The 21,196-nt window shown below is 39.0% G+C and overlaps 2 protein-coding genes across 5 annotated transcripts in view; one reads left to right on the forward strand and one right to left on the reverse strand.

Moving 5' to 3' along the window:
* STS (steroid sulfatase) overlaps nt 1-17,364 on the reverse strand; it is a 110,942-nt gene extending 93,578 nt beyond the window's left edge. For 2 of the 4 annotated variants that reach the window (XM_030447507.1, XM_030447481.1), the window contains exons 1-4: nt 17,042-17,364; nt 15,954-16,085; nt 6,912-7,011; nt 5,141-5,316 (exon numbers count right to left, since the gene is read on the reverse strand). The gene's annotated coding sequence lies outside the window, so the exon portion shown is untranslated. The remainder of the gene's footprint in view (nt 1-5,140; nt 5,317-6,911; nt 7,012-15,953; nt 16,086-17,041) is intronic. The other 2 variants (XM_030447491.1, XM_030447498.1) reach the window with 2 other exon arrangements.
* The window catches only part of PUDP (pseudouridine 5'-phosphatase), a 64,860-nt gene continuing 60,588 nt past the window's right edge, over nt 16,925-21,196 (forward strand). Inside the window, exon 1 of the mRNA XM_030447516.1 lies at nt 16,925-17,072. Coding sequence (XP_030303376.1) covers nt 16,985-17,072 — 88 coding nt within the window. The 5' untranslated portion in view covers nt 16,925-16,984. The remainder of the gene's footprint in view (nt 17,073-21,196) is intronic.

The following is a 21,196-nucleotide window of genomic DNA, read 5'->3' on the forward strand; positions in this document are numbered from 1 at the left end:
CAGATCTGAAGATTGGTAACTAAGTGCTGCTGTAACTCTGGAGAGATAGTAAGACAAATGGCCAGCCACTGTAGACTGGAATTTATTTTAACTCATTTGAAAGAAGTTTATAAGCTTTTTTGACTAAAACCAGAATTTTTAAATTCCTGTCAGAAGGAAACATAAAACCTAAAAGAACTAAAAAACTCAACCAAGCTCAATACCTGAAATCCCCCATCTCTGTCCCTTGAGTTGCTCACAGGGATCTGTAACTCTGTCAAGATCAAAGCTTTGGACTTAATAACATAGTGTTATTACATTTACTTCTATTCTATTTTTTCTATTCTGTATTTACCACTTTTCTAGTCACAGAGGTTTACCAGAGAAATTGTTTTGAAATAACCAGGTAATTTTTCTTTGCTACAAGAAGATAGCAAGTAGCACATCAATAAAATGATCCAGCATGTTATATTATTTCCAAAAAGATGTTTCTTTCAAGGAAGAGTGAGGTTGTATTTGCATTCATTTGTTCTCAAAGTCTGGGATTATTTTTAAAACAGGTCTAATGCTACTTATACTTCACTTATGATAAAACTCAAAGGTTCCAAATACAGCTGATTGTTCCAGATAGAAAAGTTGAGAAAAGGCTGCATGCAGGCAATATTAATTTTATCCCTTTTGAAGTTAAATGCCTAGATGGCCCATAACAACTAGGAGCTCACAATGCAAGCCAATCTATCTGAATTTATTCATCTTAAAGTTTGCATTTAGCCTGAGCTAATTATCTAGGCTTCCTCTCTAATTAATAGGAAGAGACAGGGACATTAAGAGGATAATCCATCTCTTTTTAAGACTGATCTAATGAAAAGTTGGAAGTGATGCTCATTATTTTTTTTTTTTTTTTTTTTTTGGTGCAGACTAGGAAGAGAACTTTTAGAACATTTAGTTGAGACTAGACGTATACAAAAGAAATAAAACTACATGAAATAAATCCCACTTTGACAGTGGCTTGCCTGTCTGTGCTCAGCACAAAATATGATAAAACAACTTTGTAATAAATAAACACTACATTTTTCAATTAGTATAAGGTGCTCCACTAAGCTTACCGATGTAACAGTGTCTTACTCTGTGAGTAATTCCACAGAAATAATGACAACTAAGGACAACTCTTTGTGAGTTTTAATTGCAAAATTTTGCTCTAAAGGATGCACAAGTATTTTTCCTTTCTAGACTGTATAGCAATCTAATGAATATTCCATATTAAATATTTTATTCTTTCATTACTCTAAAAAAAAATATATTTAACACAAGAGTGATTACATCCACCAGCAAGGATTATTTTATAGGAATATTGCTAATTCTCTGATTGAAGGCATCTACAGCCAACCCTGTATTCAGGTTACAATGACAAGTCTGATCAGACAAATAAATTTTATCTCTGACAGAGTTCTGACATGATGGAAATTACATTCCTCACTGGTACTCAAGCCAGATGCTATTTCAGAAAGCCATTGTCAGAGGTGAGTAACCAACAGACTGAGGGCTCAGACTATGTTTCACAGCCTACTCCCTGCTGCCCTTTTGCTTAAGGGCCACACACACAGCCACCCAACCTGCCTGAGTGGACAGTTCTTATTACCTTCTACTAGTTCCTATTACCTTCTTTCATGAGATCTTTGGCACAGAAGGAGAAACACTTTAGCTCCTAACATATGGCAAGAAAGTCTGCTAATATGCATAGGCACTGTCCAGTGATTCACATGCACAGGGTATATATTGGTCTTGTCACTGGAATGCACTTTAAGCTAAAGTAACACCCACATTCCCCTGAGCCTCATTACACCATGGCCACTCCTTCATTCTCCTCATGGGACAGGGACAGAGAGACAGAGAGAAGAGAGAGTAATGTACTTACCATAAGATATAGTCTGGTATATCATATGATATACCATATGATACTCAATCATTTGATGGAGAAAGGGGCACTGCCAGCAGCCCTCTCGACTGTCCACAAGGAGCTGTGCAACCTATCCCATTGCAAAGACTGAGAATGGCTATAGTAGAAAGTACATAAACTAACAGAGGAAACGATTGTATCTAGACTATTACTTATGTCCAACCTTTCTTTCCCAGAAACACTACTAGAAAGAACACGTAGTTTAAAAAGTGCTCAAGCATAAGAAAAAAAGCATGCCTCCCAGCTAAGATGGACACAGCTAAGACTATCAGATAAGGCAGTGGCTCCTTGAGGATTTAACAAAGAGAAAAAAATACTGGGGGGGAGGGACACGGAGACAAGGGTGGTGGGGGATGGGTAAAGAGAAGGAGGAGGAAACAAGGCTAGAGTAGTCAGAGATGCCCAAAGAGACTTCATCCCACCCCAGAGGACAGAAAAAACAGTGAGGAACAAGGAGTGGCAGAGGTAAGTGGCTAAGCAATGATTTTGTCCTCCTGAGCTACCCATTGCCTCACTGAAGGGACTGAGTGCAGATGCCTGTGGTGAAGACATGAAGTAGAAACTTGGAAGGTGGAGGAGAGGAATCTTAAGCTGTGCTGGGGACAATGTGAGGAAAGATGTTTTTCCTGCATGTTTAAATGTTTATGCTGCTTTGCTGTTTCCCCACACTCCAACCAGTAATTAAATATTTAAATTAATCTAAATTACCTAGGTCATTTTACAGCACTTGGGAAGTGACTTCCCTGCCTTTATTTCAACCCATGATTTCTCATCCAGCTTCCTATTTTTTCCCAAATGCAGTGGGAAGATGAGGGAAGGAAATGAGGCAGTGGCTGTGTGGGCGCTTGGCTTTTAGCCAGAGCCAACCTGCTGCACTAAAATGAAAAGGCATGATTAGATCCAATAGCAAATTACTTTCATTGATTACCATTAGCCAAAGGTTTCTTTGCTGTGATCTGATCTATCCAGGTTCTTAATGTGAGCCTACTACCATGGATAGAAATGGAAGAGCTTTTTAAGTGAAAAATAATTCAATTGGAAGTCAGCTGACTTATGGTGTGGGTGAAAGCAGGAGGCTCGGAAGACATAAAATAGCCTCTCCTTCTACTTCATTTGCACAAGCATGAATGATTTAAAATAAATAACTGTAGCTGCTTATCGAAGTCCAAATTTATTCTCTATAGTTTCTAAGAAAAAAGAAACTGTTTTTTTTGTTACTTCTTTCACACAACCACTATTCAGGGAATGGTATGTCCTCACTCTGCAGATAGTCACGAATGTTTCATGGAAGACTGTTTGGAATTATTTTTTTTAAATATTTCTATGGGGGAAAAATATCTATTTTTTAAAATGTCACAATAGAAAAATAAGATTGTTCTCTTTTAATTTTACACTGAGAAACAGACTGTTTAGCATTTACAAGGTGAAACCAAGCCACTTGTGTTGTTCTTTTGGGCAGGGAAATATTTTTACTACATTATTTTGAACAGGGTTACAAGAGCACTCATTTTTTAATACCTAATAGTAAGCTATTCTCTAATCACCTCCGATGCAGAGATACTTCACTAGCATTATTCATGGTAAAAACTAAAAGTACAAAATGGCTTTAAAATTGGTTATTGCAGAACAGACTTGGAAACAACATAGATCCTGAAATAAGGAAATTTTATAAAGCAGAAAAATATTTACCCTAGAAAGAACAATTGTACAGCTAGTAAAAGAAGGATTATGAGTTTCATAGTGGTTATATAACTGTCTGACTACAAACTACATGTATCAGAATCTTCTAAAAAAATGTGCAGGGCAAAGAAATTTACAAAACAGGGCATAAAATTTAGCCAATTTTATTCCACTTCCAAAATGTATGCATTTCAGTAAGCATGCAAAAGAATAGCTGACTTACTCCTCCATCAAGAAAACAAAACAAAACAGAACATATTGAATATAATTAGCTTGGAGAAATATATGACAGAATTTAAACATCATAGGATTAGCCAACAATCAAAATTAAATTCTTAAAGTTAAGGGTATTTAAAACAGAAAATAAGTCTAAGACCAACAATATATGCCTACAGTACAAGAAGGGACTAAGTGGGTCTGACAGAAAAAAAGTATCTTGAGCTAACAGTGTAGAAATGCACATATTATATTACAGCAACACAGGAAAAACAGCAATTTAAGCCACAAGGTACCCAGGTTCCTTCTGCACTGTGAGAGTAGAAAACTCCTTCTCTTTCTCTCCCCTTCCCTTTATTTTATTTAGTTCATTTTTTTTCTTTCACTGGTACTTGTAAATTCTAGCTGTTAAATCAGAACACCATCCCTTTGCATGCAGGAGTAAAGAGGCAAAATCTCAACTCAAAATGAATGCAACTTATAATTAACTCATGACTATTGTAATTCACTCGATTTTCACCTTATTTTGCGTGACATTTCAAGAGCATAAGTAAATGTAAAAAGTATATTTTCCATTTTCATGTAGTACACATTTTCTTGTTGTACATCAGTATTAATTTCTTTTTTAGCATTTGAACAGTTTGTCTGTTATAGCTCCATAGGTCTCATTATCTGCTGGCCTGGACTGGAGAGTAATGCAACTATGTTTGGAATGAATAATATGCCTTTTCAATCAAATAAAAATGTCTTTTAAAAATAGCATTTTTCTTCACTCTGTGCCATAACACATTGTTATGTTTTTAAAGGATGGATTCTGTTCATCAGTGAAAAAAAAATTCACTTCTTTTATTCAGCATGAGCTTCTCAGAACTAATACTTTAGTGCTGCTATTAGACAAGTACTATAATAGACAAAAATTCAGTTGCCTATTACAATAACTTATATGAACTGGAGACATGATGCTTCTTGCATAGCTAAGCAACTTTTGTAAATGACTCAACCATGTCAAAGATAAAGTAGCCATCCAGTGTATTAACACTTTGGCTTTGAATTAAATACATTTTTTAATACTAGGGATTCCTGCATGTTCAGAGGAAAACATGTCTGTTTGTGCCCTGTGATTTAAGATTTCCCTATAAGTATACCTGATCAACTGATTCTTTATCATGGTAGAAAAAAAAAGATAAAACCATTTTTACACCATTACCTTTTAACTTAAAACTTTTGTCCAGGTCCTTAATAGGTACTGCTGTTTTCACTACCATTCTACCATTACAACTCTTGATGTTGATGCATTTCTCTGCTTACCTTCCTCACGACTCCTCTCCCCACAACACGCGCTCCTCCGCCAGCAAGTAGCATTCAATGCTCCCTATTGGTGACTGTGGCTCTCCTGGCATCAAAATAGCCTCAGCTGCCAGTCTGACAGGCATTTAACACCTAGATACAGGTCTCCACTTGGTAAAATCCACCTGGAGAGAACCCTGAGGCCAGAAGCAAATATATGGTTGTGAGTAAACAGGTTGTATGGAATCCATATTATTAGCAAGTCATTACAAAATTGCATAGCAAGTAGTATTTGTGGTCAGATTGTGCTCAGCACTTGTTTTGGCTTCTCCTCTGACACCTTCCTTCTTTTTGTCTCAGAGTGGTTGTCCAGCTGCAGTCTTTCTGTATAACCCTGGCAGATTCAACCTGTTCAGAAGTGATTTTTTTTTTTCCATATCTTTTAGTTTTCTCTGTTATTACTTCCCATCCCATCTCAGTGATTGCTCTTACAGACACAGCCCTCTCAGAAGCTGTGTTTACCCCCCATTAGCAGGTTGGATATGTAAAAGAAAATTAAGGGATTTGATTTATTAAATATTCCTTAAAAAGTTACAGTTAATTTTGTAGGCTTCCACCTTTGAATCAAACAGATTTTATCACATTACATACATTGCATACAAACCAGAATCACTTCAAAACGACAATCTTATTTTAGAACCTAACTTCTTCTAAAACTACTTAACAATTTATTTCCATTTAATTCTTGAAACAGGTCTGTAATCAAAATTACATAAACTTTCAACATTACTTTTTAAGCAACCATAGCTTAAGTGGTAAGAGAAAAAGCACCATTGCACAGCTGAAAAATGTACCAGTTCACAAACATCCTGCTTTCATTTTTGTTCAAAATGTTTTCACATTCAAGTAAAACTTATACACTTTTTAACCTGTTGCAGGCAGAGACTGTTCTGCTTCATTTCAATAGAATCCTCTCAGAATCATAGAATTGGCTGGGTTGGAAGGGACCTCAGAGATCATCGAGTCCAACCCTTGATCCACCGTTGCGGTTACTAGACCATGGCACTGAGTGCCACATCCAGTCTCTTTTTAAATATCTCCAGGGAAGGAGAATCCACTACTTCCCTGGGCAGCCCATTCCAATGTCTGATCACTCTCTCTGTAAAGAAATTCTTTCTAATGTCCAACCTAAACCTCCTCTGGCACAACTCAAGACCATGCCCTCTTGTCTTGCTGAGAGTTGCCTGGGAAAAGAGACCAACCCCCAAACGGCTACCCCCTCCTTTCAGGGAGTTGTAGAGAGTGATGAGGTCTCCCCTGAGCCGCCTCTTCTTCAGGCTGAACACCCCCAGCTCCCTCAGCCTCTCCTCATAGGGTCTGTGCTCGAGTCCCTTCACCAGCCTGGTTGCCCTCCTTTGGACCTGCTCCAGGACCTCGATATCCTTCCTGAACTGAGGGGCCCAGAAATATTTCTAATACTGAGGTGCATTTTGTTACAAAATAATTTGCCACTAGAGTTGATAGTATCTTAAAAACAAGAACAATGTTAACATCAGTTTCTTCTTCTTTCTTACCTAAAACACATTGCATTAAGTTAATTAGAAAAAGACAACACTGTATCTATTAATACTTCTCATAATCACCGATTTCCTACCATGAAAAATTTGCTTTGATCTGTTAAAGAATATGAACTCCAATGACATATAACCACAGTGCTTACATTTAAAAATTACAAAATTAAATTAAAACTAGAAATAAGTGACAGACTTTGGAACAGGAGGGGCATTTTTACCTTACAGCAGGGAATTGTTTCAGTTTCTGCCTCTAGCTTTGAAGCCAGAGAGCTGTGCATTTATTAGCAGGAAATGGGTACAAAGTCCAGTCACAGGGAACTGAAACAGAAAGTTGGAGGGGCAGAAAGAAGGGCAACACTGAAACAACTTCTTGTTACACAACACCATCAGTATTTCTTGATAAGACACTACTTTGCTCGTGGGAAATGATATCAACATGTTCTTGCAGAATATCTACATAGCAGCTTCTGAGAAACTGCATTAAAATACCTTTTTCAAGCACCTCAGTTTATGATTTTTTCACAGGGAGACTTGTGAGAGATTTATGTGACAACCAGTGCCAATGAAACTTAACAGAATCAAAGTCTTATACTCTTAAATAGACAATGCTACTTTTTTACTTTTTTTTTTTTCCCCTAAATAACTGAAACTAATGGTTACTGGGAAGAATAAAACTGAACCAATGTGTTTAAAGTTGTCTAAATGTAAAGTTTCAATCACGTTTTTCTGTGGTTCAGCTTGTTCAGAGCTTTTATTGTGTGTTTTCCTCCCTCTACCTTAAAATAACACTGTACTATAATAATTTTGAAACAACTTCAAACTACTAGTCTTTCTATCTCATAGTCAAATAGGAGATACTAGCTCCTACCTTAAACCTCTGAATCACTCTGTACCTGTTGCCTTAGAGTTGTTGAAAAAAATTAACATGTGAAAATAGTTTTTAAAAAACCCTTGCCAAGCTCCTTGTATTTTAGAAGTTACTGACAAAAAAATTTCTTTCATATAGACCCAAGAAGCAGTATGAGAGATGCAGCAGATGAGATGCAACACCCATTGGCAAAACACAAAAATATTTGTACTTCACCAAGTTTCTTATGTATATACACTACAACTTTTCACAGATGCTTAATAATAACTATTTACTAACAAAAACTTTATTTAAAGAAATTATTATTAGGCAACATTAATTAAAAAAAATTGTAATCATGTAAAGGAGAAGAAATTAGTGACAAACCAAGGATACGTATGAAAAAAAAAAAGATGGGTCGAATGAAGAGTTGTCTGTTCCAGTTATTGTGACAATTCAAGGCATTTCATATGGAAAAATCAAAATGCAGAGTAAAAAGATCTATTAATTCAAACCAAAACAGTATGAAAAAAAATATGATGAGTTAATGAATGAAAAAAAAAAAAATACCCCTCTCCTGTACAAATCCACAAACTGAATGAAGACTGAACTGAGGGGTTTTCTTTGTTTGGGTTCCTTTACCATGCTTGATTAGAAATCACTAAAGGATGCTAAAGTGACAATGAGTCAATGGCTTCAAAGCATAATAAGCTGAACAGAAAACTGGAGGTAAGAGGGAGGCTGCATTAAGGCTATGGTAAATAGGGTACTACATTACCCAGTACTGTATTTTCCCATGATATGGAACAGACTTACGTTGTTTAATAGAATACATTACCTACTTTGACCACATACCTGCTTTAGTGGATTGGTGTTTTTTTTCCCAACATGGATATAAATACAGAATCTAATATTGTTTTTTCTTTCTCACTTTGCTAGAAACATTGGTTTTAAGTTACTTTGGTCTTCTGAACACCAAGTGGGAGATAGCATCTATTCATTTATGTATAAACATTCATATGTAAAATAGAAGTCAACTCACTGAATTGGTAAAGAAAATAATTTTTAAACAGTGTTTGGGAAGTAAAGGAAATAGAAGGATGCATGATTAGGATTTGTTTAGTATGGTGGAAGGGCAGCAGTTCTGATTACCAAACAATACTTGTCTAAGCTTTTTAGGAAGGACAGGAAGGGGCCTGTCACATTAATGACCAGCTGGAGTCCACGGAACTTTGCCTGGGGATGGATGAGGAGCTGAAGGAGAGCTTATCTGTCAGCACTAAAGGGAAGTTAGGGGTAGGTGAGAGCAGTGGGGGCTGCTACAGGACACTTGGCAGGGATGACCGAGTGTATGAGGTACCCTACAGGCAGGTAGAAGCAGCCTCCCATTCACAGACCCTGCTCCTCATGGGGGATTTCAACACTCTGACAGCTGCTGGAGAGACAACACAGCAAGGCACCAGCAACTCAGGAGGTTCCTGGAATGCATTGGTAACAATTTCCTTCCTCAAGTGGTGGAGAAACCAACTAGAAAAGGCGCTGTGCTGGACCTTGTTCTCACTAAGGATGGACTGATGGACATGAAGCTTAAGGTCAGCACTGGCTGCAGTGATCACAAAAGGGTGGAATTTAGGATCCTTAGAGCAACAAGGAGGGTGTGCAGCAAGCTCACTTTCCTGGAATTCAGGAGACTTTGACCTCTTCTGGGATCTTGTTGGTAAGGTATCATGGCATAAAATCCTAGAGGGAAGAGTATCACAAGAAGGCTGGTCAATATTCAAGGATCACAAATGAAGCTGCAAAGCTGCTCTGCATCATATTTCCCGTCTGGTGAAATTCCCGCTGACTGGAAAAGGGAACACATGATACCCATTTCCAAAAAAGGAGAAAAAAGGAAGGGATCAGAGAACTATAGGCCAGTCAGTCTCACCTCTGTGCCAGGCAAGATCACGGAGCAGATCCTCCTGGAAATTATGCTAAGGCACACAGAAAATATAAAGGTGGTTGGTGACAACCAAAGTGACCTCATCAAAGGCAAATCATACCTGGCAAACCTGTAGGCCTTTTATGATGGGGTCACTGCATCAGTAGACAAAGGTATGGCAATTGACATCCTTTACCTGAACTTGTGCAAAGCTTTGACAGTGTTCTGCATGACATCCTGGTCTCCAAATTGGAAAGATGAATTCCATGGATGAAATATCTGGATGGTCATACTCAAATAGTGGTCAATGGCTTGATGTCCAAATGGAGAACAGTGACAAGTGGCATTCCCCTGGGGTCAACACCAGGGCCCCCGGGCGGCCTGTTTAACATCTTTGTCAGTGACATGGACAGTGGAATTGAGGGCACTCTCAGCAAGTTCACTGATGATACCAAGCTGCGTGGTGCAGTCAATACACTGGACAGAAAGGAGGCCACCCAGAGGGACCATGACAGGCTAGAGAGGTGGGCATATGCCAACCTCATGAAGATCAACAAGGCTAAGTGAACAGTTCTGCACCTGGGTCAGGGCAATCCCAAATACAAATACAGGTTGGGTGGAAACTGAACTGAAAACAGCTCTGAGGAGGACTTGGAGGCGTTGCCTGATGAGAAGCTTAAACATGAGCAGACAATGTGCACTTGCAGCACAGAAAGCCAACTGTATTCTGGGCTACATCAAAAGAATAGTGGTCAGCAGATCAAGGGAGGTGATTCTCCCTCTCTACTCAACTCTGGTGAGACCTCACCTGGAGTACTGTGCCCAGCTCTGGAGCCCCCAGAAGGACATAGAGCTCTTGGAGTTAGTCCAGAGGAAGGCCACAAAGATGATCCAAAGGCTGGAACACCTCTCCAATGAAGACAGGCAGAGAAAGTTGCAGTTGTTCAGCCTGGGGGAAGACCCAGAAAGATCTTATAGTAGCTTTACAGTGGCTTTTTAGAGTTTTTATAGTGGCTTTCACCTGAAAGGGATATACAAGAAAGCTGGAGACAGACCTTCATAAGGACATGTAGTGATAGGACAAAGGGCTTTTAACTGGAAGGGGGTAGACTAGGTTAGGCAGTACTAAGAAATTCTTCACCATGACAGGTAGTGAGACACTGGAACAGGTTTCTCAGGGAGCTTGTTGATGCCCTCTCCCTGGAAGTATTCAAGGCCAGAATGTTCAGAGCTTTGAGGAACCTATCTAGTGGTGGTGTCCCTGCCCATGCAGGGAGACTGGAACTAGAATATCTTTAAATTGCCTTCCAACCAAAACCATTCTATGATTCTATGATGAATCTTTCAGTGTCACTGTTAGTAATCATTCCCCTTGTAGAACCCAAGGTGAAATGCTTGAGATACACTTATTAGATGGAGCTAGTTAGCCTAGGGAAAAAAAAAATCAGTGTCTTGCTGACTTGACAGCACTAGAATTACAATGCTTTACAATTACAATTCTAGGTATCCCTAATACCTGACTGTATTAGTACTTCCAAGCGGTTATTTCTTGCTTTACAAATGTTTAATGAAAACAAGAATCCATTATTGATCTTCTGCTAAGAAAATTTTATATCAAAGTATAAAACAAAATTAAGACCTACTTGCTTTCTCATATATTTTATTACAACACATTTAACTTAATTCCTCAAGGTATGTAAACACATGCTTAGCTTAAACTAGGTGGACCACATATATGGAAAAAAATTGAATAACTTGGTTGAGAGGTACACTAACGCCTGCAACAAAGGAAAAGTCCTAACTCCCCTAGTTAAGAACAAGCTGTGTATCTAACACACCTCAGCTGCAATAGGGATTCAGGAAGAAGGTGACTGTGCTTAGTACCCTCTCCTCTCCTCTCCTCTCCTCTCCTCTCCTCTCCTCTCCTCTCCTCTCCTCTCCTCTCCTCTCCTCTCCTCTCCTCTCCTCTCCTCTCCTCTCCTCTCCTCTCCATACATGCTTTGTATGTTCCAGCACAGTGTTACAACTTCTCTGGCTAGGAAGATCTAGACACTCAGACTGATACAACGACTGGAAAACCAGAAAGGTTGTGGTATTGTACAACAGGCCTCCAGCAGTCCCCCTGCACTACCTAGGCTGATAGTATGTTTTGGGGCATTTGGGGACAGTTGTCAACAAGCCCATGCACCTCTGCTGAGGTCTTCTAGGTAGATGCTGAAGTGAAAGAGCAGAATTTCTGAGCTTCACTCAACTCTCCACGTTGCTGCATGCTGAGTGGGGAACACACATAAAACCTGAATTTGGAGCATTGCAGATCACTGGCTTAGACCTTGTGACCCTGAGAATCACAATATCTTCTTTCTCTTTTACACCTGAAAATATAATTACTGCAGCCTTTGAAGAGGTTGAATTTAGGAAGACAAGACTGAAAGGAATCACTGGAAGGGTGACTGCATTTAGTTCCACCTTTATTGTTGCAACCAAGTGATTGATGTTCTTGCTCAGGGAGGCTGACAGAAAATGTATTCCACATGGCACTAGAAATACAGATTCTTTTCCTATAATCTGTAACAATCAAACTGTACTAAAATGAAAAAATGTAACCATAAAATTCATATGCAGACAAGAAACCCAAGAGAATAACCATTATCTTAAGCTCCTGCAACAATGGAAAGTCAGATAAATAAAGCTGCAAATGATCCTACAAATGATCCTACAATGGAAGCCCATATCACACTGAAAAAACAAAAGATACACTTCAGATCTTACCTGGGGATGTGATCACTTCTGCCCTAAGCTTTCTGATAATTTAAGGCTAAGAGGAACCCACCCACTAGGCACATCAGAATTTCAACTACAGTGACACTGCTAATCACCTAAAAACTTTGCCTACAGCCAATATTTTGTTGGAAGACCAAAACTGATGTCAAAAAGCTAGTTCACAAGCCATAGAGAAAGTGATTTTCAGACTTTAATAGAAACAAAAAAGGTCCTGAAGCATGGCATTAAGGCTTCATTTCCCAGCTTCAGAAACTGCCTGTTCTGTTGAACAATCCCATCAATAAATACAGCAATTGACACCTAAAAATATCTAAGATCCCTTGTTCCCTCCAGTGTGCTTGGTTAGCTTTTCTAGAATTTCACCCCTCATTGCTGCCTAAGAACCTTTTCATAGAGCCTCATCTGAATTTATAGATGACCATCATATATCTTCTTCACTTTATTCTCCCAAAGCACAGCACATCATCTTTCTTGCCTTTGTGACTATCCCGCTTGTAATTGGTGGCAAATATAAAAATCCAGAAAATAGATGTTTCTCCTCCCCCTACTTGCTTGGCTGCAAAAAGGCTCATATAATTTATTAAAGAGCATATACCCCTTTTTGACTTATGTAATTAGTAAAACATGACTTAGATGTATGGCATCATTTAATTGCCTTAAGATACATGATCATCTTCCTTTTTGCAACCATATAAACATGAACTGAAGCAAAACCAAACAAGTATCACTTAATTTATATTCTTACAGTGGAAAATCTATTGTATCCAGCACTAGGAGGGGTTTCATTTTCATTTTCTGAGGGCTTATAGGCTCAGCTTTAGCAACTGTTGTGAACCTCAGCTGATACACAAATTAAATTATATTTAACTCTTAATCTTTAAAAGTAATTTGTTACTAATAGTGGGTTTAACAGTAAACTGTTGTGAAAACTTCTAAATTACTAGACTTATTCAAGTCTTCATATTTAGAAAAAAATTATTTACTGAAAGGGCTGTCAGTGACTGAAACAGGCTGGCCAGGGAAGTGGATGAGTTACTATCCCTGAAGGTATTGAAAAGACCTGAAGTTGTGGTGCTTAGGACAGGGTTCAGTGATTGACCTGGCAGTTTGCCAGGTTAAAGGTTGGTTGAGCTTGATGATCTTAAAGGTCTTTCCCAATCAAAACAATTCTATGATTCTGTTTTAATACTCAAATCAGAATGAATTATCTGTTTATCCTCTTTGCCAAGGCACCTGTAGAGCAAGAAAAACAATATGTCATCTCCAAGTGAAACACATGGTGCATGATGCAACTATCAATTGTATTAAAATATAAGTGAACCCATGTTTTGAGAAAAGTATGAAGTAGTAAAATAAGAAACTTCAATTTTTGAGCCAAGTGTATTACTTAAGAAAACACTTAGGGATATTCTGAAGCTTGCACTCCCTAGGAACTTAGTAACGTACGTTTCAGTGATGTGGAAAATGCTATAGTTCCAAGGTAAAGAAAACCCAAACATACAAAGTAGGTAAAACACTATGTTGCATACTTAACCCCATGGATAGACACCTGAGGGTTTTTACCTTATTTCATATCCAAGAACTATAAAAAAAAAAGTGATTTAGACATGTTATTACAAAGCCAGAGAAAACAGACTTTCTGGGGGTAAGAAGGGATGGCTATCTTTAGGCAGCTAAATTATAGTCATTCAAAACCCTGGACATCTAGCATATATATGTGTACCGTGTAACACCAAAAAATTTACAACTCAAGAATTCATCTGCTCTGGCATATGCCCAGATAGCAAGTTAAACTAATTTTAAAATGTAAATTAATTTAACCTTGTTCTTCAGACTTTGCAGGATTCTCTACTTGCATGATTACATCTTAGTAACCCAAGTTCACCCTTCTCAATATGCATACATCAGGTTCATAGGAATATAATTCACTATTGGTTTCCATGGTTAATGTGTCTCTACTACAGTATGCTTCCCACAAATTCAGAGTTCATTTTAATAAAATCCTCATTACTTGGAAGAGGCTTACATTAGTTTAAAAAGTAGCAAAAACACATACAAAAAATCAACTGCACAATTCTCAATCTCAACTTTTCATTCCTTCTTAAAAAAAAAAAAAAAGAAAAAAAGAAAAAAAAAAGAAAAGAAACACAAATACTAGTCCTGAGACCTTTGAGACAAATATTTAAGACTTCTCTGGTAAAACTTAGATCAGCATTTTCACTTACATGCACATCTAGAAAACTGTGGTCTACCATGAATTAAAAGTTCTGCTTAGACTTCCATCCTATCTTACTCTCTTAGTAAGATCTTCCTTTGTAGGAATGCAGCTTTGAAGAATCAAGTAAGCTATCATTACATTTATTATCACAGATGAGCCAAAGTAAAGCAAAACAAATTGAGGTCATCAGCTAGTAATCTGACTATCTTGAAGGTAACCTGACTATCTTGAAATGTGCACAGTAAGATTTGTAACATAAACCACTTGGCCCTAAAGAGGTCCATCTTGTCTATTATACTTTAATTTTGTGGGCTTTTTTCATAAAGGTTGTCTTCAGGATCTACTTCCACTTCAAATACTCTTAAGTTTTGCATAAGTCTTCTGTTTTCTGATATAAACTGGTGGTTTGCACGTTAAAAATAGTAAATAACTCCCCTTTTGAGGAGTGTAGAGGAGGTGGGTCATTCATCAAAATATTTACACCTTTCTTAATTAGAACAATGACTGAAGATACCTTACTGATGTAGCTTTTTCTTGGTAAGTCCCTACAATGCCAGCAAATACAAGGTTTGGTTTTATTTAAGAATATTCGATAATTAGAAAGTGGATCAACCCATCTCAAGTACAGTTGCCATAACAACCCCAATACTCACCCTTTCGAAATTTTTGGCACAACAGCATCCAGTCTTACACCAGAAACACATTCTTTCTTAAGAAATCAGAATAGTACCATTTTTAGTATTGAAACTACTATAATGATTTTTAAAATCCTTTTAACAGAATAATGGTTTTGGACATACTGTATTTAAGACTGTACCTTTCTAGTGATTCTAGCTATGTCCCCATTTAAGATTGACTAATAAGGAAATGAATGCATTTGCTGTTCAAAAAAAGTTGGAGCATTGGCTTACTGCAGTGTTTACTGCACAAAGAAAAAAGCTGCAGGCATTCTTAACTATGATATTGTAAAACTTTTACAACACTGCACACAGTGTTTTTCCTAGCCTCAGAGGAAGGCCTAAACAGCATTATTAAACACAATCATTACAAAATGAGTCAAGCTTAGGAAAAAAACCCCAAAAAACCAAATACCAAACAAATACAAAAACCTAGAAAGTCAACCCCAAACTCAAAAAACTTTGCTTGAAAATCGTTTTATTATTAAAAAGGTCAAGGATCTTTTGTCTTCTTATATTCAAGATAGGAGGACATATCACAACTTTTGTGTTTATGGTATTTCTCAGAAATGTAGGGTGAGGGGCTTTCTAAGGGGCTTTGGGGTAGACAAGATACTAAGTGGCTGCAAATCCAAACATGACTGTATGACACCTAGATTAAGGTGTTAAAAACCACCACTAACTTGCTAAAATGGTGAAGTATGGCAGACTCAGTCAAAGACACTGTAATGAACTGAATTCATGAAATGCATTCATAAAAATGAATTACAGATAAAAGAGACAGGACTTCCCTTATGGAAATACACAACTAACCATTGTCTTCACACAGAACTGCAAAGTAGTACAAATCTTCCAAGCCAGCATGTCAACTTGGGAACCTGACACAGCTCTTTTCTACTTTTGCAAGTGTTATTTCAATGATCTTGATGCCCAGCGTTGAGTTACCTGCATGAAAAAATACAAAAGAGGGAAGACTGATGAGGAAAGTTACCTCTTTCACAGCTGCCCAGGCAACACCGGATGACTGCCCCACGCAGCAAAACTTTGCTTTATCTCGCCCACACTGGCGATCCCTATCCCTATCTCTATCCCTATCTCTATCCCTATCCCTACTCTAGAGGTTGTGTGTACGGTAGCAGGTGCAGGAGAGAGATCTGAAACATTTGGAGTTGTATTCCCCGTCTGAGAAGCCTGGGAACCACTGTGGGAGTCACGTCCCAACTTTTGTATCAGTAGGCTTCCAGCTCTGGAGGGTTATTCTGAAATTCCTTGAACTTGAGAACTTATTGGATGTTTCACAAAACGAAACAACACCCAAATCAGCACATCATTAACTAATCCCCCATTCAGCAGTCCTTAAGAGACCAGTATTTTGCTCTTTCTTCACATTTCTACAGAAAGCAAAAAGACGCAAATTATGTGCCCCAAATTATGATCCAGAGGTACTGTTATCCTTGGACACTCCTGGCAGAGGCACGCAAAAATAAAAAGTTTTGCACGGAACCGCTGTCTAAAAAGACAAGCGGCGAGCAGCTCCCCAGTCTCTCCCGTAAGCGGTACCGAGCGAGATTCAAGAAGAAAAGTCCTCCACCAGAACTGACCCACCAGGAAAGACAGAATTTGCTTTAAAACCACCAATCAACCAAAAAGCCACAACAAAACATAATATGTCCCTCGGCCAAACGGCAAGAACAACCGCTGGCAAACCCCACACGACTCCGACCCCCCCGCACCCGGCCCGGCCTTACCCCGCGGCAGCACCGCTCCCCTTGGCTCCTGCCGCCCCGGCGGTTCGCGCTTGCGCCGCCGCTGCCAAGCGGGCTCCCGGCTGCCCCGGCCTCGCCATGTCCGCTCCTTCCTCCTCCTCCTCCACCACCGCCGCGCTGCGGCCGGTCACTCACCTGATCTTTGACATGGACGGGCTCCTACTGGGTGTGTAATCTTCGCCCCTCTCCCCTGCCGGAGCCAGCCTGGATCCGCGCCGCCCGGTCCCACTGTGCAGTGAGGACCAGCCCGGCCCGGCCCTGCCTGCCCGTCCGGGCGGCCAGGGTCTGTAGCTGGCGGCGGGCACCCGCCCTGACGCGCCGCCCCTCCGCCGAGGCGCTTGCCGGGGCCGGGGAGAGCGGGTCAGGCTGGTCTGCCCCCTCCGGGTGCTCCTTCGGGGTCTCTTCCCTCTAGGGAGGTAGCTCTGGTGCCTGGGGCGGTGTGCTGGAAACCCGGCTTAAAGGGATTTAAAACAGGAAACGATTTATTTCCTCCTTCCCCCCCCACCCCCCCCACCGCACCCGTGGCTTGCAGTAGATGAGCAAATTTCGCCTGAATGAGGAGATCTGAAGCTGGGACTAAAAAGGGCGCTTAGCATTAACTGGTGGAGAACTGAATGAGGTTAGGGTGGCTGTAGGGAAGGAGGAGAGGGTAGACTGAGGTTAAAAAAGTCACGGAAAGCCGGTATGGAGAGGGGCTCTGCAGTTTACAGGGCCGCAGCACTGCCCCGGCGTCTGCGGGGTGGGTGAGGGGGTTGGGGGGTGGCCGAGCACGGCTGGTCCCTACCCTTACCCCTTACCCATTACCCCTTACCCTCTACCCCTTTACCCCTTGCCCTTTACCCCGTACTCATTACCCTTTACCCCTTACCCATTACCCCTTACCCTTGCTCCTTACCCCTTACCCTTGCCCCTATCACCCCTACCCCTGCCCTTACCCTGGGGTTTGTGTGTATGGTGGTGGGTGCAGGAGAGAGATTTGAAACATTTAGAGTTGTATGAAGAAGTCTAGCTGAGAAGTCTGGGTACCACTGTGGTAGTCACCTCTCAACTTGTGTATCAGTAGACTTCCAGCTCTGGAGAGTTATTCTGAAAGCTGGCACCTCCAGTAATACAGAGAAGTTGGTGCTGGAAGAGTAGGTATGACTACAGGAATATTCAGGTCTGCTTTAAACACCCCGCTCGGACAGGGCCTTCTGCTGCGTGTCTCCTGTAGAGTAAAGGAATAGTTTTTTATGTGACTTGGTCTTTGAAATAATCCATGTGGATTATTGCACAGGAAGAGGCTTTGCCTGCGTGTGAACACTTGAGTTATGTGCCTTCCTTCAGCAAAACTCCAGTTGCAGTTTCTGGAAAGACTTCTGTGAAGTCTAATGACTTACTCTGCTTCCAAGAAGTGCGCACTTGTTGTGTCTTCACGCCAGTAACAGGCAAAGGCAATTCCATTATCATGGTTTACAAGGAAAAGTGGCTTTACTCACATGAAATTCAGAGCCTTTAGTTTGTGTTTATTTCGGTTTTTTAGTATTTATTTAGTTTGTGTTTATTTCGTCCGCACTCAGAATTCCTAAACAGTTATTATTTCAGTGCCATTTTCAGTTTAATCAGGGGAGTCTCAAATAGCCTGGGCTTTTATTGTTTGTATTTGGTTTTATTTTATTAAATCCAAAGTCAGTTATTTTAATTTTTCTTATTTAGAAGTTTCAGTAAAACTTTTAGATAATACCACATTCTAGCAGAATTTGAAAATCTGCTTCACACAGAATTCTCACATGAACAGGACAGTCTAGGTAAGCAGTATAAATACTTATGCATTGTGATATGGATATGTAAGATCTCTCTGTCAGATTTAGGTGAATTTATTATGCTCAAGTATTTATAGGCCAGGTACTTTAGCTTTGGCCAACGTTCCAGGAACTAAAGACATGCTCTTCTGTCTACATTTAGAAAATGCCTTTCTGTAGCGTTCCACAGAGGCAAAACCAGTACAAATTGAGGTTCTGAGATATGCTCTGAAGTTCATACAGTGAAGAAGCTCTAAAAATATTCAAGCTTATGAGCTGTACCTCATACTGAGAAAGTAATTATAAAGGATCCATAATTCTTGGACCTACGTTTGCCAGGATTGAGACACTCAAAGTATAAACCCACTGCTTGCTGTTACTAAATTTATCAGTTTTAATATACAGCTCCACAGAAATATTTTGTCCCATTCTGGATTCGGATGAAATAGCAGATATAAATTTTGTCATTTTGTGAGCTTATCTATAAAATAAACTTGTATGAAAAGTTTATGCATGCTGGTATAATTTATTTTTATCCCTATATATAAGGCATGCTTTGCTCTGATAAATGTTTTTGTGTTATTTCCATCCCTGTAGTTACTACAACATGAATGTGATTTCTTCTATTAAAAAAAAATGCATAGAAAGGCCATGTTGCATTTCAGTAAGCTTTCAGAGAGCTATAATTGTGTATAAAGTTGAACTGAAAATAGTTTTTAGTGTTTACCAGTACAGAGGGATAAAAGGGATGCTGCCTTGATGATTTTCATACTGTACACTTCCTTTCAGAGGGCTTGTACAATATTTCATTTGCTAAATACTTTGAGTTCATTAACAGCTTTAATGTAATTTCTGGTGAACCTGGTGAGTTGTGACCATTAGGAAGCAAAATTGTAGTCAAGAGACTCCTTGGACTTGCCCAAGATTCCTAAACGAAGAAATTTAGAATACTTTTGTAAAAGGCATGAAATAAGGGGCACACAAGCTAGATGCCTTCTTGCCCAACCTATCTACTATAAATCTTCTGAATGACACAAACGGTTATAGTGATCTAAATCTACTCTTGATTGGAAGATTTCTGATAAGGAACACATGATAAAATTATGAGTGTAAAATCACTAAATGAGGTCTAAGGAGCTTCCAGCTTTTTGACTTTGGAAACAATCCAAGTGTTACGCATATACTTCAGTGGCTGAGTCTAGGCTATCTGAAAGTGTTGCAGGGACTAATCTGTGACTTTCACTCTCCTCACCTGTTTAACATAATTGAGCCTGATTAAGTCGTCCTTGAGTCCAACCTTGATATATCAGTTTGCTTTCAATAGTGAAGTTCTTGCCCCTGAATTGCCAGTGGAAGTATTTTATCCCTTTCATTTGGAATCTTTCTGTATCATTATTTGAAGTGTTACCTAACACCCTTTTTTTGCAGCACTTCTAATCAAAGCAGCTCACTGTTCTCCAGAGTTTTTCTCCTTTTGGGTTACCTTCTTCCCTTTGAGCTGTTGTTCCAGTTGCCAAGAAATTAGAACACTGGAAAGTAATGCTCTCAGTGAGTAAATTATGTGAACGCTATCTCTAGACAGGTTGCAACTTAGTAAGTAAAACTAGTTGAAGAAGTTTTTTATAGGTAACCTCAGCTGTAGTAGAAAAAACAGTCTTTGTACTGGTGAACTGCAGTTATATCCTGCTTTATTATACATAGACAGAAAGATTAGTTAACATAGCTCATAATTTGTGCTCATTAACTGTGTAGCATAAACCAGAGGAAAAGGAATAACTACATTTAATTTTTTGGTGTTCTGCTGTAATTTTTAAAATATTTTTTAACCCAAACACTTTTGTAGTGTTAAACTTCTACTTGCTTTCCTTCAGCAAATCTTAATAATAAATGCTCAGAACTTGTAGATTGTTTTTTCTTAAAATGCTTCAGTCTTTTCTTGCAGAAAACCACTGTTCTAATTGCTAGTATGTTATGTAATATAATTAAAACTATTTTATTTTTTTGTGCACTTATGCAACACACACAATACAGGGTTAGATGAAAAAAAGAAAAAAATAAAAGAAAAAAGGCCAGAGGGATGCTAGAGATCTTTGATACCTAAATAAATACTTTTGTTATAGTTGTAATGTTTAATATCTGATCCTGGCATTTTAGCATATTCTAAAACCACACCAAGCCAATTCTAAAGATATAGAAGGAAAAATCTATTGAATTTGTACAAAATACACAACCAGAGCAATGATCCTAGGATCTAACTTTTTGGTTTACTGCATAGATTGTATTTTGAGCTGTTACAAGTACTTTTGTTGTGTGACTGTAGCCAATAGCTACCCCAGCACCAGAACACAGATAGGATTGTGTATATGTAGCCTTTGCTGATCTATGCCTAAATGTGTAGGGGGCTGAAAATACTTTAGATAAGAAATTTAAATTCTCTACAAGCTGCATATATAACATTAACCTTTCCTAACTGACAAATGAACTAGGGAAAACTGCTGCAAAGATAAGA

The sequence above is a fragment of the Calypte anna genome, chromosome 1 (assembly GCF_003957555.1).
Source record: "Calypte anna isolate BGI_N300 chromosome 1, bCalAnn1_v1.p, whole genome shotgun sequence".
In the NCBI taxonomy this organism is placed as follows: domain Eukaryota; kingdom Metazoa; phylum Chordata; class Aves; order Apodiformes; family Trochilidae; genus Calypte; species Calypte anna.